We start from the raw sequence: 27,996 nt of genomic DNA, 5'->3' as shown, positions 1-27,996 counted from the left end.
GTGCTGCCACAAGGTGCCTCTATCAGCGGTGCCTCAGGCAGCACCAGGTACGGGCAAGAGTGGGGGCTACCGAAGGGCCATGAGCTGAAGGGAAGGGGTTAGGTTAAGAAATTGGCATTGGGGAGGGGGGCGGCGCTGTTTCAGTTTTCGCCTCAGGCAGCAGGAAGGCTAGGTGCACCTCTGGCCTCTATAAACCATTTTGGTGTATGCATTATTGTGGATGCTGAGCGGTGTGAGTAGAGGGAGAAAGCTCCCAGACTGACAACTGTGCATTCTTACTGCAGTGTTATCAAAGTGTCCCTCAGTACATCCCCATTGCCAGTGTTCCAGGTGGAAATTGGACAGGTCTGCAACCATTTGTTTTAAAGAATGTCAACATGATAGTGCTATATAGTACACAAGTAATATGGACATACAGTATCCCAATAATACTGCCATAAAGTGCCCACATAATACTACCTTATGAAGCAGTGCAATGGAACAGTGCAGTACAATGGCCAAATACCCTCACTGGCCCGATGATTTATCATACACTTCCCAGATATCATCACACAGTGCTCAGATAAATGGTGCCATACAATGCCAAGACATCACCACACAGTGCTCAGATAAACAGTGCCATACACTGCCCAGATATCAATACATAGCGCTCCGATAAATAGTGCCATACACTGCCCAGATATAATCACACAGTGCTAAGATGGATAATGCCATACACTGCCCAGATATCATCACACAGTGTTCAGATAAATGGTGCCATACAATGCCAAGACATCACCACACAGTGCTCAGATAAATAGTACCATACAATGCCCAGATATCAATACATAGCGCTCAGATAAACAATACTATACACTGCCCAGATATCAATACATAGTGCTCAGATAAATAGTGCCATAAACTGCCCAGATTTAATCACACAGTGCTAAGATGGATAATGCTATACACTGCCCAGATATCAACACACAGTGTTCAGATAAATAGTGCCATGCACTGCCCAGATATCAGTATACAGTGCTCAGATAAATAGTGCCATGCACTGCCCAGATATCAGTATACAGTGCTCAGATAAATAATACCATGCACTGCCCAGAAGGTACCTGACAGAACGCGGTACCACTTTGAGCCATACATTGCCCTGTTCTCCATAACCTAATCCATCTACCATCCTGTGCTGGACACACCGTCCTGTGCTGGACACACCGCCCTGTGCTGGACACACCGCCCTGTGCTGGACACACCTCCCTGTGCTGGACACACCGCCCTGTGCTGGACACACCTCCCTGTGCTGGACACACCGCCCTGTGCTGGACACACCGCCCTGTGCTGGACACACCGCCCTGTGCTGGACACACCGCCCTGTGCTGGACACACCGCCCTGTGCTGGACACACCGCCCTGTGCTGGACACACCGCCCTGTGCTGGACACACCGTCCTGTGCTGGACACACCGTCCCGAACATGTGCTGCCCACTCCCTGCTCTCTCCAATACTCATCTTTTGGGAACCACCTGCCATCAATCTGTGCCCTCTACTGCAGGGTACAACATGACACCTGTTTGGCGGGCATAGGGCACCTATTTTAAGTGTGTCATGGGTAATTGCTCTACATTTCTGTGCACTAGTTTCGTATACATTAGTCTCATCTTCTCCCCTGCAGCGAAAAAATGGAAAATAGCTTATTAAAACATATATCATTTCATTACTGCTTCATGATAATAGGCCTAATGAGATTCATGACTTTATTTTACACTTGTTCGTTTCCTTTTTTTCCAGCTTTGTGCTATGCTGGAGATGAATAATATCAAAAAATATTCCCGTGTGATTCAGGTCACACAGAGTGTCTGCTATTCCAGGGGGAATATATGGCGTGCGTAATAACGCTGTTCTATCTTTACACTGAATTACAATAACGATGAGACTCTCTCTACATGGGTAGAACTATGGCTATGGCAGCCATAGCACTTGATATGGGGCTGAGGGGGTCAAGTGCAAGAACATTGTGCTTTTTGCTATAAAGTGGGTTTTCTGATGCATGGTGCTATTATACCTACCTTTTAATTACTGCTACTTATCATTTTCTTATACTATTACCTATGAATTATAGTTACACCCCTGCCTCTGTAGGCATGGATAAGACCTATGGGTGCGTGTACCCAGGGGTATGTGATGGAGTGCTGGGTGATCTTACAGAGGTTACCCCTATGGATGCAATTGGGGGTAAGCCCAGCTAAGGTTGGCCCCATCCAAGTCAATTTTTTTACGCTCAAAAATGTTCTGCTGTACTGGATGGTATTTATCAAAAACTCATCCATTTTGGTGCAGCTGTAACCTGCTGTAGATCAGTGTGGAAAATCCTCAACATTTCTGCTGCATGTGGACGTGGCCTTAAACTACATCTGTCAGCAGATTTGGCCCTATGACACTGGCTGACCCGTTACATGTGCGCTTGTCAGCTGAAGGCATCTGTGTTGATCCCATGTTCATATGTGCCCGCATTGCTGAGAAAAATGAAATTTTAATATATGCAAAGGAGCCTCTAGGAGCAACAGGGGCGTTACCATTACACCTAGAGGCTCTGCTCACTCCTCTTTATTGACAGGGCCAGACAGTGTGAACACGATCACGTCTGTATGGCCCTGTAAATCAGAGTGCAGAGGGCGCAGCAGTTGCAGAAAGAGCTGAGCCTCTTGGTGCAATGGTAACACCCCTATTGCTCCTAGAGGCTCCTTTGCATATGTTAAAATTTCATTTTTCTCAACAGTGCGGCACTATTTATCTGAGCACTGAGTGGTGATATCTGGGCAGTGCGGGCACCATTTATCTGAGCACTGAGTAGTGATATCTGGGCAGTGCGGGCACTATTTATCTGAGCACTGAGTGGTGATATCTGGGCAGTGCGGGCACCATTTATCTGAGCACTTAATGGTGATATCTGGGCAGTGCGGGCACTATTTATCTGAGCACTTAATGGTGATATCTGGGCAGTGCGGGCACTATTTATCTGAGCACTGAGTAGTGATATCTGGGCAGTGCGGGCACTATTTATCTGAGCACTGAGTAGTGATATCTGGGCAGTGCGGGCACTATTTATCTGAGCACTGAGTGGTGATATCTGGGCAGTGCGGGCACCATTTATCTGAGCACTTAATGGTGATATCTGGGCAGTGCGGGCACTATTTATCTGAGCACTGAGTGGTGATATCTGGGCAGTGCGGGCAACATTTATCTGAGCACTTAATGGTGATATCTGGGCAGTGCGGGCACCATTTATCTGAGCACTGAGTGGTGATATCTGGGCAGTGCGGGCACCATTTATCTGAGCACTTAATGGTGATATCTGGGCAGTGCGGGCACTATTTATCTGAGCACTGAGTGGTGATATCTGGGCAGTGCGGGCACTATTTATCTGAGCACTGAGTGGTGATATCTGGGCAGTGCGGGCAACATTTATCTGAGCACTTAATGGTGATATCTGGGCAGTGCGGGCACCATTTATCTGAGCACTGAGTGGTGATATCTGGGCAGTGCGGGCACCATTTATCTGAGCACTTAATGGTGATATCTGGGCAGTGCGGGCACTATTTATCTGAGCACTGAGTGGCGATATCTGGGCAGTGCGGGCACCATTTATCTGAGCACTTAATGGTGATATCTGGGCAGTGCGGGCACTATTTATCTGAGCACTGAGTGGTGATATCTGGGCAGTGCGGGCAACATTTATCTGAGCACTTAATGGTGATATCTGGGCAGTGCGGGCACCATTTATCTGAGCACTGAGTGTTGATATCTGGGCAGTGCGGGCACCATTTATCTGAGCACTTAATGGTGATATCTGGGCAGTGCGGGCACTATTTATCTGAGCACTGAGTGGCGATATCTGGGCAGTGCGGGCACCATTTATCTGAGCACTTAATGGTGATATTTGGGCAGTGCGGGCACTATTTATCTGAGCACTGAGTGGTGATATCTGGGCAGTGCGGGCACTATTTATCTGAGCACTGAGTGGTGATATCTGGGCAGTGCGGGCACTATTTATCTGAGCACTGAGTGGTGATATCTGGGCAGTGCGGGCACTATTTATCTGAGCACTTAATGGTGATATCTGGGAAGTGCAGGCACCATTTATCTGAGCACTGAGTGGTGATATCTGGGCAGTGCGGGCACCATTTATCTGAGCACTGAGTGTTGATATCTGGGCAGTGCGGGCACCATTTATCTGAGCACTTAATGGTGATATCTGGGCAGTGCGGGCACTATTTATCTGAGCACTGTATGGTGATATCTGGGCAGTGCGGGCACTATTTATCTGAGCACTGTATGGTGATATCTGGGCAGTGTGGACACTATTTATCTGAGCACTGTATGGTGATATCTGGGAAGTGAAACATATGAACATGGGACCAACACAGATGTCTTCAGCTGCCAAGTGCACATGTAACAGGTCAGCCAGTGTCATAGGTACAAAACTGCTGACAGATGCCCTTTAAAACTTGCCTTCCCTTTCTCAGGCTGCAGCTAGTGACCTATTGTTTGGCTGCTGCAGTCCATACATCTTTGCAGCCAATCACTAGGCTCTCCCATCGTACTCAGCTGAGGCCAGTGGCAGTCCTGTAAATGAACAATACATTATTTGGAGCCTAACTTGCTCTTCCCTTGCTTAGGCCTGTTTCACATTAGCGTTACTCGTTGCTGCAGGGGAACAGCCTGCCGAATCCGTAACGACTGTGTACAGCCGTGCACTGCCTGAAGTCAGTCCGGCCCAATTCACTATAATGGGGACCGCCGGATATCCGACCGCAGCAAAGCAAATATGCCGAGGGGCCGGACAAATAGCGCTGCACGCAGCCTTACTGAGTCATTTGTCACTGTTTGATAGGGTCCTCACGATTTTTATGGAGTTTCTCAGATCGTGGGGTCCAATTCTTGGCACCCCCACCGATAAGCTGAATAGGCCATGGCACTTCTTCGGGCACACTGTCCCCTACATAGTTTACGAGGCATAGTGCCATGCTTTTGTCAGTGGCCATGCCTGGTATTGCTGGTCAGAGCAGCTGAGTCTTATGTAAATTAAAGGAATATGGCGCTCGCTGGAGTGTCATGGCCTGTTTGGCTACTTTCACACTAGTGCTTCTACATCCGGCAGGCAGTTCCGGCAGGGAATAGACTGCTGGAACTTTCTGTATTCCAGCATTGCTGAAAGCTACGACGTTGCCGTCCAACCCCATTAACTATACGAATCCGCCAGAAGAAAACCGCTTTGAAAGTAGCCTTAGGTAGTCGGAGGACAGGTCATCAGTTTTGTAGTCCTGGTGAACCCCTTTTATGTATTTTTATTCCATTTATAATTTTATTTTTTCTCATCTTTTCTTAAAGGGGTTTTTGGGACCCACCTTAATTACACATAACTCTCCTGTATGTAAAAGTTTGTAATATACTTACTGCATGGATCAGCCGCTCGTGAACCGGGTCACGTGGCGCTCTTCTTCTGGAAATCCAGCTTCCGTCGAAATCACGTCCTTTGCCAGGTTTCCAGCCAGGGCTATGGACGGAACGTCACTTCTGCTGTGGATGGGGCCAGAAATATTGCTCTTCCTGGCGGCGCATGCGCTGATGAGGTGGGATCAGGAGTTTGTACATGTGCCAGAGAGAGGAACAGTGCTGGCCCCGTCCACGGTACTTCCCCCATCCTGGGCTGCAGAATTAACGTCGTCCGTCTATAGCCCAGACTGGAAACCTGGTAACAGATGTGAAGTCGGCAGAGGCTGGAATTTTAGAAGAGGAGTGCCAGGTGATGGTAAGTGTATTAGGCTAGGTCTACACGACGACATGTGTCGCGCGAAAATTTTTTGAATGATAGTCTATGGTGTCGCAATGCGACATGCTGTGACTGCGACAGTCGCAAAATCATTATAAAAATTGTCACGTAAAATGTTGCGCAACAAATGTTGCAGTGTAGTTGAGCCCTATCTGTAGCGCGACACATGTCGTCGTGTAGACCTAGCCTTAAGGTGGAAACCCCTTTAAGTTTCTCTTTCACATCATTTTGCTGAAATCCGGGAACATTTTTTTGTGGTGTTGTGTGGTTTTGTATCTTTTATTTTATTCGATGTGCTCTGAAAACCATGATTGATAACCTCTGTTTCATGTAGTAGAAGTGCAGGCAGATGGCGGAGAGGAAAATAAGCTTAAGGGATTATATTCACCGGTATATCATTCCATAGATCAGATACAGAATCAGCGCAGGGGAGGGGAGCCTCATGACCTTTACGGCACAACTAGTAAACCCGTCACGGGCCATCATCTCTGTATAACCCTTTGTAGGTGACTAAAGGTAAACAAAAATTTTTTGTATGTTTAGATACTTTATATTTTAATATTTTTTGCTATTTGCATGACTTTTGCTTGCTGTCAGTGAATGAGAACAATCCTTTTAACATCCAGAGGCTGCGAATGGGGGCAGCTGCACAGCCGCGAGGCCAGAAATTTTGCTGTGCAGGCAAAACTCGAAAACAGAACGCTGCGCTGATTCAGCACTGTGGCCCCTTAATTCTTGGGATTGGTTGGGGGCCCAGAGGTTGGACTCCCACCAATCATAAAGTGATGGCATATCATAGCGATATTACATTGCTGTCCTTTAGCAGTCAGATAAAGAGTGCCCCCCATTGTCTATCCAATACTCACTCCTTCTATTTCAGTACTGGGGGTACCGGGGGGGGGGTGTGCACCTGGTCATTTGCTGTGATCTTGGGTGAGCCACTTACCAGTATACATTATACAATTATTTTTACATATCATAGCGATATGCCATCACAGTACAAGATGGAAAATCGCCCTTAGGGCTCATGAACATGACCATTATCAGCCTGGGAAATACGGTCCGTGTGTCGGCCACATCTCCCCTGACCAAACTGACTACATTATAGTAATTTATTATACAGTCTGTTCATTGACAGTGCTCACATCATCGCACGTGTTAACGGTAGTTTATATGAACTGTTGGGATTTTGCTTTTTAGCATACCGGTGGCTGATTCCAGGTGTTAGCAGAATTTTAAATGCAGCTCCGGAGGTTACTAGAGAACAGTGTGAAGCATGATGTGACCTGAGATCAGTACACGATCAGTATATAAGATTATTTCAGATCTAAACTTTGAATTGACTGTTACAGAAGAACCTGAGCTTTTAAGGCAATTTCCCCTTTCAGACAGTGCATCTTCTAACATCGCCACCCCTCGCTGTGAGCTGATAATGGCCGCTCAGCTTCACTCCATGACTTCTTCAATTACACATTGGAGAATCTAATACAAGGTAAATATCTCCGTAAAGCACGTTTCATGAGGCACCGTCAGAAGGACACATTCATAGTAGCTGAGTATAAGGGACTGGATGTGAGCTGCATTATGTGTACAGATCTACTATGGAATTAAAAATCAAGCGTGCCCTCATATTTGCTTTATTTTTATTGGTTTCAGTACAAATACTTGAAATCTCAAAAATCATATTCTGACTGATTATAAAATAATGTTAAAATTAAATTCAAAGAGGATATTCACTGTGTACATACATTACTTATCCTCTACTGACCCTGAGTTACATCCTGTATTATACTCCAGAGCTGCACTCTTTATTCTGCTGGTGCAGTCACTGTGTACATACATTACATTACTTATCCTGTACTGATCCTGAGTTACATCCTGTATTATACTCCAGAGCTGCACTCACTATTCTGCTGGTGCAGTCACTGTGTACATACATAACATTACTTATCCTGTACTGATCCTGAGTTACATTCTGTATTATACTCCAGAGCTGCACTCACTATTCTGCTGGTGCAGTCACTTTGTACATACATTACTTATCCTGTACTGATCCTGAGTTACATCCTGTATTATACTCCAGAGCTGCACTCACTATTCTGCTGGTGCAGTCACTGTGTACATACATTACTTATCCTGTACTGATCCTGATTAACATCCTGAATTATACTCCAGAGCTGCACTCACTATTCTGCTGGTGCAGTCACTGTGTACATACATTACTTATCCTGTACTGATCCTGAGTTACATCCTGTATTATACTCCAGAGCTGCACTCACTATTCTGCTGGTGCAGTCACTGTGTACATACATTACTTATCCTGTACTGATCCTGATTAACATCCTGAATTATACTCCAGAGCTGCACTCACTGTTACTATAGTAAACAGTGTCAAGAAAAGGTTAATTTGACTTTTTCAGTGGCCTTCTATGGCTTTTGTAACTGTGACGTGTGTTATCATACTCTAGTTTAGGTCTGCTATGTTTGTACATCCTTTATTATACTCCAGAGCTGCACTCACTATTGACTGATGCTGTTGTTATACATGTCCAGGTCATCACTGTGCACGGAAGCAATAATAATAATAATGATATGTGTATTATCTTACTTCTGAGGGGCGGTAATGCAGTAAACACGTAGACGCCGCTGCTTGCTCAGCCTGAGTTGTCGGGAAGGGAATCCGAGCTGTTTCTCTGCGGTGAACTATTATATTAGAGCTGTGAAGGATGATATGAAGACACCATTGATTTGTGGAGGATAGAGCAGTGGAGCTAGCAACACTGTCATGTAGGCAACTGCAGCCGGAACGTAATCCGTTATTACAAAACAGTCATGGCTGCCATGTAAATTGGGCAGAGTGCAGCAGTATTTCATTTTCTCGCCTAGGTAAGAGGTCAGCAACCTCCGGCACACCAGCTGTTGTGAAACTAACTACAACTCCCAGCAGACTGCATTCACTTCTATACGAGGTCTGAGAACAGAGAGCAGGTGTGCATGCTGATACACAGAAGAAAGGGGGTCCCATGGCAAAGATCCAAATTGCCCCCCCCCCGTCCATTATGGTGTCTGGTTCTGGCATAATGTTTATCCCCCTCATGACTCTCTAGGCCAATTTCCGATGCAATTCCTCTGGAGAAGGTTGTCCTGCTTAAGTCCCAAGTAGTAAAATGAACAGTACCGTCCATTGCATCGCTGCACAGAAATCAGAATCTCTCAGTAGTGCAGCCTCAGGCTTCGCCCCTGTTCATATCTCAGCCTGAAAGTGAGATACTAAAAGATGGTTTCCAGGGCCTGCTTCATGATGGTCACATTTGAGTTTGCGGCTGAGGAGAAGTCCTAGTTGTCAACAGTCCTGAATTTGCAGAGGCAGCCCCGTCAGATTCGGGCTGTCCCAGGCCAAAATGGGTGTGGCTTAATTAAGACCCACCCATTTATGACCGGCCCTGGTGGGTTTGGGAAGGTGGGCTTACATGCCCCAAATTTACCCAGAACAAGGGTCCACCACCTCAGTACTGCACTGTAGGTGACCACGGAATCTGTATGGGCCCCTCCCAAGTCACGAAGACCCCATGTGCAAATCCACAGCTGAATTCCCATTTTGTCATACATATCGAAGGACTCATTACATTGGATATTGCTTATAGATTCTGAGAGACGAAGGAAGTGAGAAGTAATTTACCACCAGTGCCAACGATCTGGGCAGCAAATCCTATTAATCGATGGTTCTTTCCAGTGGCTGCATTTTATAATTGGAATTTTCTTTTTTTATTATGGAAACATCAATATAGATTTGTGAATATTAATTTACCTCCTGGGAGGAACGCTCCTCGTGCAGCATGTTCTCCGCTTCCTTTTGGTTTGCTTTCAAGCTGTTTTTTGTTTTGCAACGGATCCAAGTTTAGCTGAGATTAGATATTACTTTTTGCAGAATGTTTCCTTCCTGCATCCTAATGAAGACCCTGATATTTTACTCCCATCCAACCTCCGAGGAAGAAAAGGATGGTAGATGTCACACCTACTGTTCGGGAGACATTTGCCTGTCAATGTATTTCTTTCTAAGGGTCCTGGATATCGATGATAAAACAAGTCAATCAGTCCCTGTTTAAAGGGCATCTGTCAGCAGTTTTGTACCTATGACACTGGCTGACCTGTTACATGTGCACTTGGCAGCTGAAGGCATCTGCGTTGGTCCCATGTTCATATGTGCCCACATTATTGAGAAAAATTATGTTTTAATATATGCCAATGAGCCTCTAGGAGCAACGAGGGCGTTGCCGTTACACCTATAGGCTCTGCTCTCTCTGCAAATGCCGCGCCCTCTGCACTTTGACAGTACCAGGTGTAATGATGTTTTCACTGCCTGACCCCAGGGGCGGATTGGCCATAGACCTTACAGGGAAACTTCCCAGTAGGCCGATGCCCAAGGGGCCACCAGCCAGGTAAGTAATGATCTGATGCACCCGTCCTGACTCTTGAATTCAACTGTATTGCCATCCTGAGGCAACTGGAGTAGGAGGACAGAACATGGCAGCTGGTGCAGGCCATATTGGAGGGGCAGTTACTGGGAAGGTATTTTGTGTTGCTGGGGAATTATTTTGTTATGCACTGTGGTATTTGGCTCTACTGGGGTATTATTATGTGTCGCTATATGGCCCTGTCTAATTGTTTTGGACCTGCCTTCTGTCAATTTGGACTAGCCTTGAACATGTGGCCACTTTTAGTTTTTCCCAGGGCCACTTTAAGTTCCCAGTCCGCCCCTGCCTGACCCTGTCAATCAAAGTGCAGAGGGCGTGGCAGTTGCAGAGAGAGCAGAGCCTCTAGGTGTAACAGGAACGCCCCCGTTTCTCCTAGAGCCTTATTTGCATATATTAAACCATCATTTTTTTCCCAGCAAAGTGGGCACATATGGACATGGGCCAACACAGATGCCTTCAGCTGCCAAGTGCACATGCAGCAGGTCAGCCAGTGTGATAGGGACAAATCTGCTGGTAGAGCAGGAGAAAAGGAGACTACACATTCATGGAAGGTGAGAAACATGCCACTTTTACCCCAAAAAATTATTACAAAGTTCAATATATTGATGTAACCATAATATAACCACATGTATGCTTTAAAGAGCATCAATCAGCAGGATCAACCCCGTTGTTATATGACCTGTCTGGCAGGGTTTTTCTTACTGATTAAAATGATACCTACCTTGTGAAAATCAGCGGCTGCGTTCCTGAGAAATAAGACTTTTATTTTCCGTACGCCTCCCCAACGGCACTAAGCAGGAGGATACCCCGCCTCCCAGGGACAGGAAACAATGCAGAGAACAAAGTTTAAAAGCCTCCTCCCCTTTACCTTCTCCAGTTGTTTCCTGTCCCTCGGGATGGAGTAGAGAACTAGCGGGTGCTCCCGCTATCCTTTCGCCCAGCCTGGGGTAAGTATTCCCTGGTATTCAGGAGGGCTGAGGCAGAGCAGCGGAGTCCAGGGACGAGATGTGGTTCCCGTCGCTTGCGTAAGTCCTCTATTCAGGGCAGCCCCGGGCAGCAACGACTTATTCTGGAGCTTACAGATTGGACGGACGGCGCGAGACGCTTGGGCCCGAGTTCTCGCGAGATTGCGGTCACATGGTTACGGAGGATACCGCGAGACTCCCTAAGCAGTACCATGTGACCCGGAAATGATTTAAAATAAATACACAGAGATCCGGACTCCGTTCAGAGCAACCTGGTGTTCGGGATTAGACGCCAACGATGTCGCTCCCTGTGGAAAGGCCGTCCGACACCCCTAAGGCCCTCCTCTTGGGAAATAATTTCTATGTTTTTCACTTGTGAAGGTTCCCCACTCATCTCCTACTCCTTAGTTAGGAGTTGTCCTTTTGTATACTTGCAGAGCAGAGAGACTGGAAGAAGTAGGGAAACCGCGCAGAAAAAGAAATGTGTAAAAAACAGTTGGCAGGTCACAGTAAAAGACCTATCTGCCAGAAATGCACAGACAAGATCATGTCTGAAAAGGCCCCTTCCTTGGTGGGCAATCTGAGAACCATCATCAGAGAAGAAGTCAGCTCGGCTGTTGAGGCTAAAATAGCCTCCCTACCCCAGAAACCTTCCACTTCTAGAGCTATTCCAGTTCCCCAAATGGATTGGGACCTGGAGGTAACAGAAGACATAGATTCCTCAGAGTCGGCCTCTTCCTCTGAGGATGAAGCAGACAGACCCTCTGCTAAAGGCAATCAGATCCACCTTAAATATTGAAGAATCAAAAGAGATCCAGTCCGTTCCGGATCTGATTTTTAAGGGTCTGGGTGATAGGAAAAAAAAGAGTCTTTGACAACATTAAGAAACTTATTTTGGATGAATGGAAAGATCTTGAAAAAAGGGCGGGTACATCTAAAGTATTTAAAAGAAAGTATCCCTTTAACGAGGATGACTCAGCCCACTGGGACAAAACTCCCAAAGTAGATGCACCTATAGCTAGAATAAAAAAAAAAAAGCATCACTGCCATTCGAAGATGTGGGGCTCTTAAAAGACGCCATGGATAAGAAATGCGAATCTGTGCTAAAAAGGTCCTGGGAGTCTAATACGGCTATGTTAAGGCCAGGCATTGCAGCTACCTACACTGCTAGGTCTTTATCCTTATGGTTGTCGCAGCTGGAGGAACATTTTGGTCTCAGGCACCCCTAGAGAAGACATTTTATCTTCCCTGCCTATTTTGAAACAAGCTTCAAATTTTTTAGCCAACGCCGGACCTGGTTAAATTATCTGCTAGATCTGCAGCTCTTTCAAATACGGCAAGGAGGTGTGTCTGGTTGAGATCCTGGACAGGAGAACCTGCTTCCAAAAATAGTGGTATCCCCTACGAAGGAGACAGACTTTTTGGTTCAGTTCTGGATGATATTCTAGAAAAAGCTTCCAATAGGAAGAAGGGGTTCCCTACTGAGACCAAGTTCTTCCAGCAGCGACGGTCATTTTGCAACCAGAAAAGGGGGAGGCAAGATCAGAGGAAAAAAGACGGCGCAGGTTCATGGCTGTCATCAAAAGGTAGAGGTAAGGGTTTTCTCTTTAACCAAGACAAATCCTCTAAGCAGTCAAATCTATGACACCAGGGATGCCGTAGGGGGAGACTAAAAGAATTCCGCTCCGCATGGGAAGGAATCTTAAACTTCCCTTGGATTCTGGGCATTATCAATCAAGGTTACAAACTGGAATTTTCTGCTCCTCCTCCAGAGAGGTTCATAATAAACAAGAAGCTAAGAGTAGATCACCATCTCTTAGAATACCAGATTCTCTTTTTGTTGCAGAAAAAAGCAGTTATTCCAGTCCCAGAGGACCAGATAGGCACAGGCTTCTACTCCCCAATATTCCTGATAAAAAAAACGAATGGCTCCTTCAGAGCTATTATCAACCTAAAACATCTCAACAGATTCATCCAATACAAAAAATTCAAAATGGAAACTGTAAAATCAACGATAAATCTGTTAACACAGGATTGTTACATGGTAACACTCGACCTAGCAGACGCCTATTACCATGTACCAATTTACCAGAAACATCAGAAATTTCTACGATTCACAGTATTCCTGGAAAATCAACTGGTACATCTACAGTTTCAGGTTTTACCCTTCGGCCTGGCATCAGCTCCCAGGGTATTTACGAAAATAGTCGCGGAGATATCCAGTTTCCTGCATCAGAAGGAGATAATTTTTATCCCGTACCTGGACGACTTCCTCATTTCAGCATCCTCTCAGATACTTCTGCAGGAACATTTGAGAACAGTTCTGAGTGTCCTCCAATCGCTGGATTAGAAGTTAAATTTGGAGAATTCGGATCTCACGCCCACCAGGGTAAAAGTGTTTTTGGGCATTCAAATGAACTCCCATCAAATGATCTCCTCTCTTCCAGATTCAAAGAAAAAATACCTAATTTCAAAGATTTCAGCTTTCCGACAGCTCAAAAAAGTGTCCTTCTGGAGGATCATGAAGATTCTGGGCCTCATGACCTCAACAATCCCAGCAGTCAAGTGGGCTCAATTCCACGGGAGGTCCCTGCAGGAGTTTCTCCTAACACATTGGGACAAGAGTCCACTGTCTTTGGACAAGTCTGTGACCCTCTCCCCGACAGTCAAAAGCTCCCTACATTGGTGGCTGAACAGGAAAAACCTGAACCAGGGAGTACAGTACCTTGGTGGACCACAAATCAGGTGGTCATAACTACAATCGCAAGCGGGTCAGGTTGGGGGGTCCACTGCAAAGAACAACTAGTACAGGGAATGTGGGGCTCAGACCTTCTCCCCTTGTCCTCAAACGCAAAAGAACTACTAGCAGTATTTTTGGCTCTCTGGGCCTTTTTACCAGTTGTTCAATTCCAGAATGTCAAGATCCTTTCAGACAATAGCACCACTGTTGTTTATCTAAACAAACAGGGAGGCACGAGAAGCAGGACCCTGTGCCAGATTGCATCCCGGATCTTTTCCTGGGCCGAGGCACATATAGAGTCAATCTCCTCAGTCCACCTAAGAGGAGAAGAGAATGTTCTAGCGGACTTCCTGAGTCGGAAGAAGTTATCTCCAGGAGAGTGGAGCCTCAAGAGAGAAGTCTTTTGAAAAATTTGCATCCGACAGTGGATCTCTTTGCTTCTCAAAAATACAGGCAAACAGATCTTTTTTATTCCCTCTCATTCAGGGATAACCAAACGAGGGTAGATGCCTTTTCAGGTCCTTGGCCGCCGTGTCTGCTATATGCCTTCCCACCAATCCAGTTAATACCAAAAGTTCTGACAAAGATTGCAGAAGAACACTCAAACGTAATTCTGATTGCCCCATATTGGCCAAAGAGGGCATGGTTCCCCCTGCTCCTGACGCTTTCCAGAAGGAGATACTGGATTCTTCCCCAGACCCCGGACCTCCTACATCAGGGGCCAGCCTGGCACCCAGCAGTCAAGCAGTTAAAACTCACTGCTTGGATTTTGAACGGTCCATCCTAAAGTCAAAGGGATTTTCAGATGCTGTCATTAACACTCTTCTTTCCAGCATAAAACCGGTCACGTCCAACATTTATCTCAGGACTTGGAGGACCTTTCTCAAATGTTCCAAAGGTTCCTGGGATCCTACTTTGCCTCCTGATACTAAGGTAATTTTAGACTTTTGGCAAAAAGGTCTTGACAAAGGACTCTGTGTTAGCACCATCAAGATCCAGATAGCCGCCCTTAGTTCTTTTATGGAGGTCAGGTTGGCCGGGTTGGATTTGATCAAGAGGTTCATCAAAGGGGCAAGTCGACTGCACCCGGTTCTTAGATCTACGATCCCTCCTTGGGATCTTAACCTTGTCCTTTCTGTCCTAACGGATCATCCCTTTGAGCCTCTTCACGAAATCTCTCTCAGACTCCTGTCTCTAAAAATAGCCTCTCTTATAGCAATCACCTCGGCCAGGAGAATCTGAGAGATTCAGGCCTTGTCCTGTAGGCCTCCGTATCTCCAATATTTTAGAGGACCGAATAGTGTTAAGACATGAGCCTTCCTTCTTACCAAAAGTGTTCTCGAAATTTCACTGTCAGCAGGAAATCTCGTTGCTTACTTTCTGCGCCCAGGCTAATTCATCTAAAGAGTTGAAGTTTCATCATCTGGATGTGCGTAGATGCGTGCTGTCCTATCTAGATTCTACAAAACAGCTGAGGAAGACAGATCGCTTACTGGTCCAGTACGTGCGTCAAAACAAAGGACAGGCAGCTTCAAAAGCTACCATCGCCCCGTTGGATTAAGAAGACTATCTGCATGGCATATAAAGAAAAAGGTCTCTCTCCACCAGCTGGACTTAAGGCCCATTCCACAAGAGCAATATCAACCTCTTGGGCTGAATATGCCTCAGCATCCTTATCTAAAATTTTCCAGGCAGCAACCTGGTCTATTCCATCAACCTTTTTTAATCACTATAAGCTGGACATACAGTCTAACAGGGACTTATCCTTCAGACGAAAAGTTCTGTCTGCAGTGGTCCCTCCCTAGCCTGATTACTTTGTTAATCCTCTTGCTTAGTGCCGTTGGGGAGGCGTACGGAAAAGATGAAGATTACTCTTACCGGTAATTGGATTTTCCGTATAGCCTCCACAGCGGCACTGGGTTTTTCCCACCCTGATACTGTCGCGATTATGTTATGTACTAATGATTTTAAAAAAACTTATTTTCTCTCCCAAAATAAAAATCTTATTTTCTTCAGCATCATCCTGAGTTCTTAGGTATTTACTGGAGAAGGTAAAGGGGAGGAGGCTTTTAAACTTTGTTCTCTACGTTGTTTCCTGTCCCTGGGAGGCGGGGTATCCTCCTGCTTAGTGCCGTTGTGGAGGGGCGTGGCCAACACTGATACGCTGAGGTCACCAAGGGGCCCCGCCTCTCAGTGCACTGAAGCCCTCATTTCTAGAAAACGCCAAAACTGATTTTGACAAGACAGGTGTTATTTTAATCAGCGGGATCGCCCCTACCAGGCAGCGTGCGTGGTGTAGTAAGATTGATCCTGCTGGCAGGTGCTCTTTAAAGTAAATGAATCACACAATGTTCTCACTATCAGGGTCTCCAGTTCTCGCGTCACATGTACTGTGTGCGCTGTGCTTAATGACCCAGTCCCCGCGCTGGATCATCAGCGAGGTGTCGTGTTTGTAGACTGAAGAACAGAGAAGCCTCTGTTTGTGTAGCAGTAATTATCCGCCCGTACGCTGGTAAATGAGTCACCTAATTCTAGACTTAACATAAGGTGGAGGCTACTATTAAGTGCTGGGTGCGAAACAATCACATTTTTACTCCTCTATTATTTTCCACCGGCTCAATAATTACCCCGCCGTACGCCGAGGATGACACATGTGACCCGGCTGTTACTTCTAGTTTTGACAACCGATGCTCTCCATCAAGTGTTCCTGACACAGCGCTCGCGGGCCTGTGACTTGTCACAATCGTTTACCTCTGTTGGATTCATTCGGATCTGCAGAACATCGCTGCCTTTATACCGCGCATTGTTTGCTTTCTGCATAGGAACTGCGTACACAAAACGATCTGTTGCTTTATTTAATTTGCTGCTTGATTGGGAATCGACTGAGGGATTATATAAAGCTTGTGTGCGCGTTAAGGAAAAATTCCTCGGTTAAATTTTTTTTTTTTGTGAACTCCTTCACACGTTATGCTGCATAGCGGAGGATGGGAGTGGTAGTGGCTGTAGCTCAGTGGCAATCCTCGCACTGTCGCTCCCTAGGGTTAGGGTAGTGAAAGGAGGGCGCACCCCTTCTTCCCTTTGGGCACACCCTAATGTTGGGGCTCCTGCCTGATGGTAGTTGGGGTGCCCTTGGTGTTAACAATTTTGATGTGGGTACACGGCACACGGTGACTGAAGTGCAGAATGGGAGTTGTAGTACACTCCAACAGTACCAAAGCACAGTTCCCACAATATAAGGTGCAAATCTCCACAGATGGTTTTGTATGCATTTGAGCATGGATGGAAATGATGGTGCTCTTTTACAAAGTCTCTGTCTCTGCAGAATCTATGGCTGGCAAATTTACTTTTGAGATAGTGACAGTCATTCACAACTGAGGTTTAAAGACACAAAGGGCCAAGTTGTGTCCCAAGTGTCAAGGATGTAGTTGACAGTATTCCCCTCACTACAGTAAAGTCTAGTAGCTTTTATCAGCAAATACCTTTCTGTCTGACTCCTATGTCCAGCCATGCAGGTTTCTGGACCTTTGTGTCTCCTTCTCTCTTTCTTTCTTGAGTTCTATAGAAATGGTAAGGTCTTTCCCTCAGTAGATGTTCAGAGAAGATGATTCTCTGCAACTTTAGTCCAGTCCTGTGAGGATTGCAGCACATGGAGTTGCTTCTTCACTCTGCTAATTTCAGACTAAAACTACTGTAACTAGACTGAGCTAGGTGCGGATCCAGGATCCACCCCCAAGCTTCCTGTAGGGGCTGTGTCAGAGCTGGTTAACTCTGTCACTTCCATCAATAACCATAATGGGTGTATACCATGACATTAACTCACAATAAAAGGTATTAAATAACATAACAAACATTAAACAAACAATTTGCAAGTCCCCCTAGCTCTGGGGTACTGAACATTCACACCCAGAGCTGCATTCAGAATGGCAATGGCTTTCGAATAGGTATTAGGCTGCAGCACTTCACAAGTCTTGTGGGAGATGTGGCATGTACGCTAGATTGTTTAGTCCTAGTTTGAAGAAGGTGTGACAGTGAGTTGTATTCTGTGAGCTCAGCTAAACCGATAGGGATATACACTCACCTAAAGAATTATTAGGAACACCTGTTCTATTTCTCATTAATGCAATTATCTAGTCAACCAATCACATGGCAGTTGCTTCAATGCATTTAGGGGGGTGGTCCTGGTCAAGACAATCTCCTGAACTCCAAACTGAATGTCAGAATGGGAAAGAAAGGTGATTTAAGCAATTTTGAGCGTGGCATGGTTGTTGGTGCCAGACGGGCCGGTCTGAGCATTTCACAATCTGCTCAGTTACTGGGATTTTCACGCACAACCATTTCTAGGGTTTACAAAGAATGGTGTGAAAGGGGAAAAACATCCAGTATGCCGCAGTCCTGTGGGCGAAAATGCCTTGTGGATGCTAGAGGTCAGAGGAGAATGGGCCGACTGATTCAAGCTGATAGAAGAGCAACGTTGACTGAAATAACCACTCGTTACAACCGAGGTATGCAGCAAAGCATTTGTGAAGCCACAACACGCACAACCTTGAGGCGGATGGGCTACAACAGCAGAAGACCCCACCGGGTACCACTCATCTCCACTACAAATAGGAAAAAGAGGCTACAATTTGCACGAGCTCACCAAAATTGGACTGTTGAAGACTGGAAAAATATTGCCTGGTCTGATGAGTCTCGATTTCTGTTGAGACATTCAAATGGTAGAGTCCGAATTTGGGGTAAACAGAATGAGAACATGTATCCATCCTCTGATGGCTACTTCCAGCAGGATAATGCACCATGTCACAAAGCTCGAATCATTTCAAATTGGTTTCTTGAACATGACAATGAGTTCACTGTATTAAAATGGCCCCCACAGTCACCAGATCTCAACCCAATAGAGCATCTTTGGGATGTGGTGGAACGGGAGCTTCGTGCCCTGGATGTGCATCCCTCAAATCTCCATCAACTGCAAGATGCTATCCTATCAATATGGGCCAACATTTCTAAAGAATGCTATCAGCACCTTGTGGAATCAATGCCACGTAGAATTAAGGCAGTTCTGAAGGCAAAAGGGGGTCCAACACCGTATTAGTATGGTGTTCCTAATAATTCTTTAGGTGAGTGTATATGCCTGTCAGTACATTGATGAGTTTGGAGCTGAATTCTGAGTGCAGCTCTGGATGTGACTAGAATATGATTTATTGGTAGTGCTATTCAGCAGATAGGGAAGATCATTTGTATTGGTTATAGGCAACTTCTCTGCAGCTTCTCTGGATCATAGTGCACTCGGAGAGAAGTTGGCTTTCCAATACAAATCCATTTTATCCAAATGAGTATTGAATTTTTAGAAAAGCTGCAGGAAATGGTGAAATCAACACCAGCGGAAGAGAAAATGTTAGATCATAGCAGATAAACTCACTTCACCAGAACCCTAACTATCCACTGTTTGTGAATCATTGCTCTGCTTTATATAGTCTACTGCAGGGATGGCCAACCTGAGGCTCTCCAGCTGTTGCCAAACTACAACTCCCAGCATGCCCAGACTGCCTACATCTATTATCCTACAGCAGGGCATGGTGGGAGTTGTAGTTTTACAACAGCTGGAGAGCCATAGGTTGGCCATGCCTGGTCTACTGCTATCTCATACTCCACTCATCTGCAGAGCTGCAATCAGAACTCTGGCTGATTGTTAACTCACATCTCCTTGTCCCTTGATAATGGATCTGTGTCAGTAAAAGTGCTATCGGTACTTGCCGCTTCTCATCTCTTTCATGAGAATTTTTATTTTTTTACCCTTAGCAGGTTTGGTGGTCGTCATTCCTATGTTAATGTTTCAAGCATGGCAGCTTCATTTCAATCAACCAATTATCATCTAATGGAAAAAATCATCAAGATCAAATCATAGTGATTTTTGCTAGAATTGGATCATGCTCCAAAAACAGAGGGGGGAATTTATCGTAGACCGATGTTTTACACCTGGCTATGATATCCCCTGTGCTGCCGGATGAGAAGAAAGAGGAACGAACTAGAAGGTCCAGAATCTTCATGGCCGAGCACTGGAGTCAGTTAGTAAGGCATTTGCTGTTTAAGGCTGATGGACTTTACTGCGGTGAGATGAATATTGCTAAGGCACCCTTCACACTCAGACTCGGTCCGGCCCACCGTATCATAATCCTGTACCCTCTCAGCTGGGAATTACAAGTTGCAAGAACCTTATTGCCAGCCTTAGATTCTACACAGAGAGACTTTGGAGAGAGAGGGAAGGAGTACTACAAACCCCATCCGAGCCTATATCCATACATTGCCATCTCGGAAGATTTGCATTGAGAATTGTTTAAAACTGTGTTTAGATACTGTTGGATATACTATGACTCCCATCCCACTTTAGTAAAGGGAGACATTTATCTTCTACAACTGGCCTGGTTACTGGCGCATCATTCACCTGCCACTGCACCTACATCTCCTGCCTTGCACCCGCACCAAACCCCAAAACACCAAGAGCACCTCAACTACCATCAGTCAGGAACCCCAACATCAGAGTAAGCCTGGCGGGAAGAAATGGTGCACCCTCCAGTCACTACCCTGGTCCTAGGGAGTAAAGGTATGAGGATTGCCGCTGTGAATATTTATTGCGGCCAGAACCACTACCACTCTCATCCTCCGCTTTGCTTCTCCAAGGCTGTGACAGATGTGATAGAGAAACAAATAAATAAAAATTGCAATGGTGAACATATCCTTTAAGATTAGGACATTAAAATGCTGCGTAGTGGTTAGCACTGGTGCTTTGCAGGGACAACATCTGCATGGAGTTTGTATGTTCTCCCCGTGTTTTTGTGGTTTTCCTCCCACACTCCAAAGTCATACTGATAGGGAATCTAGATTGTGAGCTTCTCTTGGGACAGTGGGATGGTAATGGCTCCAAAGCACTGTGGACTATGTTGGCGCTATGTAAATATAATAAATGCACATTATCAGCAGGACTTGTTTAGTTCCATACTAATGGTTTTCTCTTGCCTTTTGTATAAAAGGTGGACCCGCATCTGGAAAAAGAACCCAGTGTGAGAAACTAACACAGAAGTACAACCTCACGTACCTGTCCATAGCCGATCTCCTACAGAACGACCTGGCAGCAGCTTCCGAGAGGAGTAAACTGATGAAGGACCTCATGCAGCACGGGAACCCAGTGCCAATGGTGGGTAGAAGAGGCTGTACGTGTAATCTGCATGGAATGTACCCCATGACATTGGCTTAAAGGCTATGTACACCTTTGGGAGCAATTTTTTATTATTACATTGTACTCATTTTGAGCTAAAAATATATTTTTTCAATTGGTCTTTATTAAAAATATGGAACCCTTTTTTCTGTACAGACCTGAGATGCTCTAGTACCAGCCTTTGGATTTTCTCTCTTTTCCGTCAGTTGGGGAGCTGACGGGCTCCTTATCTCTGCTCTCTGACCTTGTAAACACTCATTATAGCTCAGTTCTTATCTTACTGATAAGAATGTGGCTTAAATAAGTGTTTATGACCTCTTAGTAGTTTAGACATAAGGGTTATTAGATGACCAGCACAAAGTGAAAGTACCACAGCTAGTCACACAGCTAGACAAACAATTAACTCCTTGTGACAGAACAGCTCAATATTTTTAATAAAGACCAATTTAAGTTTTTAGCCAAAAATGAGTAAAATGCAATCATAAACAAAAATTGCCGCCGAAGATGTGCATCGCCTTTAAAGGGCAAAATGTATGAAATTAATGAATACATGATCTTAATTCTGATGTCATTGGAAACAGTCAGCGAGTGCACCGAGACACCTCTAAAAGCTTAGCTAAGATTTGATGACCTTGCTCAAATGAAAGAAAACTAGCATTTTATCCTAAGTGATCCCTTGGTCATGGAGGAATCTGGTAATGGTTGTACTTGCACAATGTGCAGGAGGAAAAGCCGATCATTGTTCACTCTTCACCTGCAAGGACCTAGACATGAAATCCATTTGTGAAATCGCTGTGCTGACGAAAGGCTAACGGGATGACATGCCGTTCCCACAGTACCGGCGCTCGTCACTCTTCATACATTCACCTACTGAACCTCGTGATGGTATTTAGTCACTTGTGTGTCCTTGTCAACAGAAAGCAGAAGAGCAGGAATGCTGCAGTCGTGATAATAGCTTTTAAAGGTGTCGATTATACAGGAGCAAACAGTAACACATGGCGGCGGGTGCGGAAGACGTCAGAGACCTCTCCATGGGAATATTCAGTGCTGCATTTATTGCATGCGATTACTTGTGTGCCCCCTAATGTGAACTATCCAGACTTTATAGGGGTTGTCCGGGTTCAGGGCTGAACCCCGATATCACCTCTTTTGTACTCCCTTACTATGTATGAAAGGAGCATTTCCTTGCTCCGATGCCCTCCTTTGCCTCGCGCAGCGCAAGCTCCTGTATGACGTACGGTGACGTACCGGGCTTCTCCTTACTATGCGAGGCGCTCGCGCTGTACAAGGCAAAGGAAAGCATCGAAGGGAATACAGAAGAAGTGATATCCCTTTAAAAGGGCATCTGTCAACAGTTTTGTACCTATGACACCGGCTGACCTGTTACATGTGCTATTGGCAGCTGAAGGTATCTGTGTTTGTCCCATGTTCCTATGTGCTCGCATTGCTGAGAAAAATGATGTTTTAATATATGCAAATGAGCCTCTAGGAGCAACAAGGGCGTTACCATTACACCTAGAGGCTCAGCTCTCTCTACAACTGCCGCACCCTCTCCACTTTCATTGACTGGGCCAGGCTGATCACATATGGCCCTGACTTCTCCTAAAGTCAAAGTGCAGAGAGAGCAGAGCCTCTAGGTGTAATGGCAACGCCCCCGTTGCTCCTAAAGGCTCATTTGCATATATTAAAACCTCATTTTTCTCAGCAATGCGGGCACATATGAACATGGGAGCAACACAGATGCCTTCAGCTGCCAAGCGCACATGTAACAGGTCAGCCAGGACAAATCTGCTGACAGATGCCCTTTAAAGGGAGCTTGTCTTCTCTCCTGATGTGTGTTTCAGTAACTGCTTGCATTCTCTATGTAATAACAATTCTGGAGCATCTATTCTTATGACTCTGTTGTGCCGTTCCTCTATTATTCCTACTAAAGTTTATGCATGGATTACCAGCAGTAAAAGTCCATCTGGGTGTCACCAGTTGGGGTGTGCCCCTGCAGAGTCTCACACTGGCAGCATTGATTGGAGAACGTCAGACCTTCATTGCTAGTTTCTAGCAATTCATTCATAACTTTTTGTAGGAATACTAAAGGAATGGAACAACGCAGAGTTATAAGAATAGATGCTCCAGAATTGGGAATGCAAGTAGCTACTAAAACAGCTATGTCAGGAGTAGTGTCAAATCCTCTTGGACATGATTCTCCCAGGACAACCCATGTCTATATGCACTGTTGGGATATTTGGATGCCATAAAGGGGCGTCCCCCCTGTATAAACTACCCTCTGTTGTATAGATACCTATTAGACTGAATGGTCATAAGGGAATACTGTATTTTCCCCTCAGGCTATAGCGCCCCCATAACTAGTAACAGAAAAATTGGGTCCCATAACAATTAGGCTAGGTCTACACGACGACATTCGTCACGCGACACATAGGGCACAACTACTCTGCAACATGTTTCGCACGACATTAATGTTGCGCGACAAATTTTTTGAATGATAGTCTATGGTGGCGCACTGCGACATGCTACGACTGCGATGCGACAGTCGCAGAAAAATCCATCTTGAATGGATGTTTTGCGATTGCCGCAGCATGTCGCAGTGCGTCACCATAGACTATCATTATAAAAATTGTCGCGCCACATTGGTGCGACAAAATGTTGCGCAACAAATGTCGTCGTGTAGACCTAGCTTTAATAGCCAGAGAGTGACCCCTTAAGGAGTAACTGCCAGAAAGTGCCACCATAAGCAGTTCCAGATAGAATCCCCCCATAAGAAATGACAGCCAGAGAGTGCTCCCATAAGAAATGACAGCCAGAGAGTGCTCCCATAAGAAATGACAGCCAGAGAGTGCTCCCATAAGAAATGACAGCAAGCCAGACATTTCAGTCTTTTGTGGCTGCACAGTGTGAGCACAGTCCCCATGCTGCAGCGCGCTCCTCATCCTGCTCCTCTTCTAGTCATCTTGGAGACCTTTATAAAACTATAACATCTCTAAAACAGTGATGATTCCCTTTCAATGACCTTCATGGTTCTGGACTTTGGAAAGTCCCTGGTGTTGGCAGCAGCAGCCGCACAATCTCCGGCTTATCTACATGAGCGCCCTCATCCCCTAAAAAGGATTTACTTCTCTGTAAGTGCAACAGAATGAATCGTCATGTGCATTCGAAGATCTTGTCACCAAAGACTGCAAAACTTGTGCCAGGGAAAGCTGATGGCGACTTCTGTGCTACAACGCTGCCCCCTATGGAGAAAAATATGGATCATTTTCATATCTCGCTGGAGTCGCTGTTTTACCAGGGAAGTCACAGATCTGTCCTGGCAGTGAAGGATCTAAACATCATCCACTTTACAATGGTTTTTATTTGCTATTAATCTGGTGAATTCTGAAATAGACGTCGATGTGCATCAGGGAAAGTGCGATAGCTTATGAGATCTGCCTATAGAAATCCAGACCAGGGGTCAGCAAACTCCAGCTGCTGTGAAACTACAACTCCCAGCATGCACACGTGCTTGGCTGTTCTTGTAACTTCCATAGAAGTGAATAGAACATGCTGGGAGTTGTAATTTCAGAACAGCTGGAGTGCTGGAGCTTGCTGATCCCTGTCATAAGCTGTAACTACATTTACCAGACCCAAGAGTCTCCTTCTGACAGCTCCCCCTAGTGGTGGACCCTATAAGCGTATGACACAGCAAGTCCATTGTGTAGCCTGTGTCCTGGATGTTACGATATTTGAAGATTTTTAAATAATGATTGTATAATTTATTTATTTTTTTGGTAACAGGATATCATTCTGGACATTCTGAAAGACGCCATCAGTTCCTCTCTTGGAAACACCAAAGGATTCCTGCTTGACGGTTTCCCCTGTGAGATCAGACAGGCGGAAGAGTTTGAATGCAAGGTTGGTGTTACTTTCATGAACTCCTGCTCCACTGAAATTAATGGGATATTTGCTTTTTTTTAAATGACCTCTACGAACGTATTTTCTTTCCGTGTCCGTTCAGTTTTTATTTGCGGATCGTATGTGGAACCATTCCTTTCAATGGGTCCTCCAAAAAAACGGAAGTTACTCCGTGTGCATTCTGTTTCCGTATGTCTGTATTCCCATTCCGCAAAAATATAGAACATGTCCTATTATTGTCCGCATTTGCCATTCACATAGATTGGTACAGAAGGGGGATGATCCCGTGTACTCCCCTCATGCTTATCTATGTTGTCTCCTTGTTCATTCTTTGGCCGCGCGCTTCCCAGATCTATGACTAAATAGTCTGCAGACTATCTCAAGGCCAAAGAAGACAGATGAATATAATTCTAGAAGGAAGTTAATACGGACACAATATATAATATAATGCACTTTTAACATTATTGCACTCACAAGAGTGTGTCCTGGCCTGAGATCCATGTTGCTGTGAGTTTGGGTCACTAAACTCGTTGTCGGGCCAAGAAAACACATCCGATACATGGGCTCCGAGACATTGATGTGTGAATCTGGCCTAAGATGGATCCTAACAGTTTTTTTCTATTACCTTAATCGGTCTTCGGGAATATGTAGTGTCCAGAAATATCAGTCTCAGGCCTCATGCACACGACCGTTGTTTTGTTCCGCATCCGAGCCGCAGTTTTTGCGGCTCGGATGCGGACCCATTCACTTCAATGGGGCCGCAAAAGATGCGGACAGCACTCTGTGTGCTGTCCGCATCCGTTGCTCCGTTCCGTAGCCCCGCAAAAAAAATAGAACATGTCCTATTCTTGTCCGTTTTGCATTTATACAATGGGCCGCCCGTTCTGCAAATTGCGGAAGGCACTTGGGCGGATTCCGTTTTTTGCGGATCCGCAAAAAACGGAACGATCATGTGCATGAGGCCTCAGGCAGAGAAAAATGCTGACTCTGCTCGACGTGTGCAGCTTTAAAGGGGTCGTCTCACTTCAGCAAGTGGCATTTATCATGTAGAGAAAGTTAATACAAGGCACTTACTAATGTATTGTTATTATCCATTTTGCTTCCTTTGCTGGCTGGATTCATTTTTCCATCACGTTATACACTTCTCGTTTCCGAGGTTACGACCACCCTGCAATCCAACATTGGTGGACGTGCTTGCACACTAGAGGAAAAAGCACTGGCCTATGCCTGCTTCCATGGACCCGACCATCAGAGAGGCCGACGCTTTTCCCTATAGTGTGCAAGCACGTCCATCACTGATGGATTGCAGGGTGGTCGTAACCATGGAAATGAGCTGTGTATATATGAATGTGATGGAAAAATGAATGAAGCCAGCAAAGGAGGCAACATGGACAATCATAATACATTAGTAAGTGCCTTTTATTAACTTTCTCTACATGATAAATGCTATTTGCAGAAGTGAGACAACCCCTTTAAGCCAATAAGAAAGCAAATTTACTTGTCATGTGATTCACATGTCCAGCGTCCACCTTGCCTCATTTGCATAGGTGGCAGTAAACATTTTCTGCGTTATTTTTGTCTTCACCCTATCATAACCATTTAAAGGGAATGTGTCATCAAAAAATGACCTATTGTTTTTGTGTTAAAAGGGAACCTGTCATCAACTTCATGCTGAGCTCACTGAGGGCGACATAAGTTAGTGACAGACATGCTGATCTCAGCGCTGTGTCCCTCATCAGCTAAAAGTCAGTGGCTGCCGAGAACCAGCATCACAATCACTGCAGCGAGGGCCTTGACAAGAGTCAGATCTACTTATAAACGGAAAAAACAAGCACTCGCCATCTTTATCATAGATTCAAGGTATAAAAATACATTTATTAGAAAACACCTCTAATCAAAAAACCATACATAAGAAATAAAATAGAATACATTTACTGGAAAAAATGTACCTAAAATACCGTAATACAGTACTACTTTACCATTGGGTATATTGTATGCACTAATTCATCTATATCGAATCCAGATGCGCATATTTGCATTCACTAAATGGTGAACCATTAAAACCAGATAGCTTGTATAATATATTACAAATCCATAGTAAAAACACCTTGCAGAAAACAGGGGATATTTATGGGATATTTTCAATCCTTAAAAACTTTAGTGAGTGATATAAAAATTTCAATTATAAAATATTCCAAAGTAACCGTGACAAAATAGAAAAAAAATCTCTTGTGTTGTTTCAGATTGTGATGATATAGAAGCTGAATACATAGAAATAGTAGTTACTACCACATCCAAGTGTCCTCTTGTATTTGATCCAACTGGGGGAAACCAACGTGTCTTTCTGTTATCTTTGCGGAGTATATAAAGGCTGGGTACATAGATGCTGAGTACATACAAATATATTCAGAGTGATTATAACCACATCCAAAAATGTCCTCTTATTTTTGATCCAACTTGAGAAAGCCGTTGTAACTTTCTATTAGTTAAAAAATCTGCAGGTCTTATAATTGGGGGTAAAGCGTTGATGTATGCCCAAAACCATGTATAAATCCATTGCGCCGTAGGTGAGTGGTTAGTGGGCTAGTTTCTAAGTCTCTACTCACAGGAGACTATTTCATAAGCCGGGTGACCGCGGGGGCGTCCCACCCCATGTACAACCACTCACCCGGCCTTGTTCTTCTATGCGGCGCCGCTTCTCTGTGCCGGTCGGTCTGTGTTTTCAGATCCCGTGGTGAGGCTGGCGTCCCACGTGGTTTGAAGTGGATCACGTGATACAAGAGGAGGTCATGTGATGTTCCTTCTCGTAGTGCAGATGCTTTTCGGAATATTCAAAGAAAGGGGTATATTTCCAATCCCCCTAAGATTATATAAAAGCTGACGTCAGAT

General features: G+C 45.1%; 1 protein-coding gene across 2 annotated transcripts in view; it reads left to right on the top strand.

Annotated features, from left to right (window-relative positions):
• The window catches only part of AK5 (adenylate kinase 5), a 246,563-nt gene that overhangs the window by 170,252 nt on the left and 48,315 nt on the right, over window positions 1-27,996 (top strand). For both annotated transcript variants that reach the window (XM_040406789.1, XM_040406790.1), the window contains exons 11-12: window positions 21,023-21,186; window positions 24,991-25,107. In XM_040406789.1, the coding sequence (XP_040262723.1) occupies window positions 21,023-21,186; window positions 24,991-25,107 (281 nt within the window). The remainder of the gene's footprint in view (window positions 1-21,022; window positions 21,187-24,990; window positions 25,108-27,996) is intronic.

Source organism: Bufo bufo, chromosome 9, assembly GCF_905171765.1.
Source record: "Bufo bufo chromosome 9, aBufBuf1.1, whole genome shotgun sequence".
Taxonomy (NCBI): domain Eukaryota; kingdom Metazoa; phylum Chordata; class Amphibia; order Anura; family Bufonidae; genus Bufo; species Bufo bufo.
Note: the sequence above shows the minus strand (reverse complement) of the source record. Positions and strands in the feature narration are given on the sequence as shown.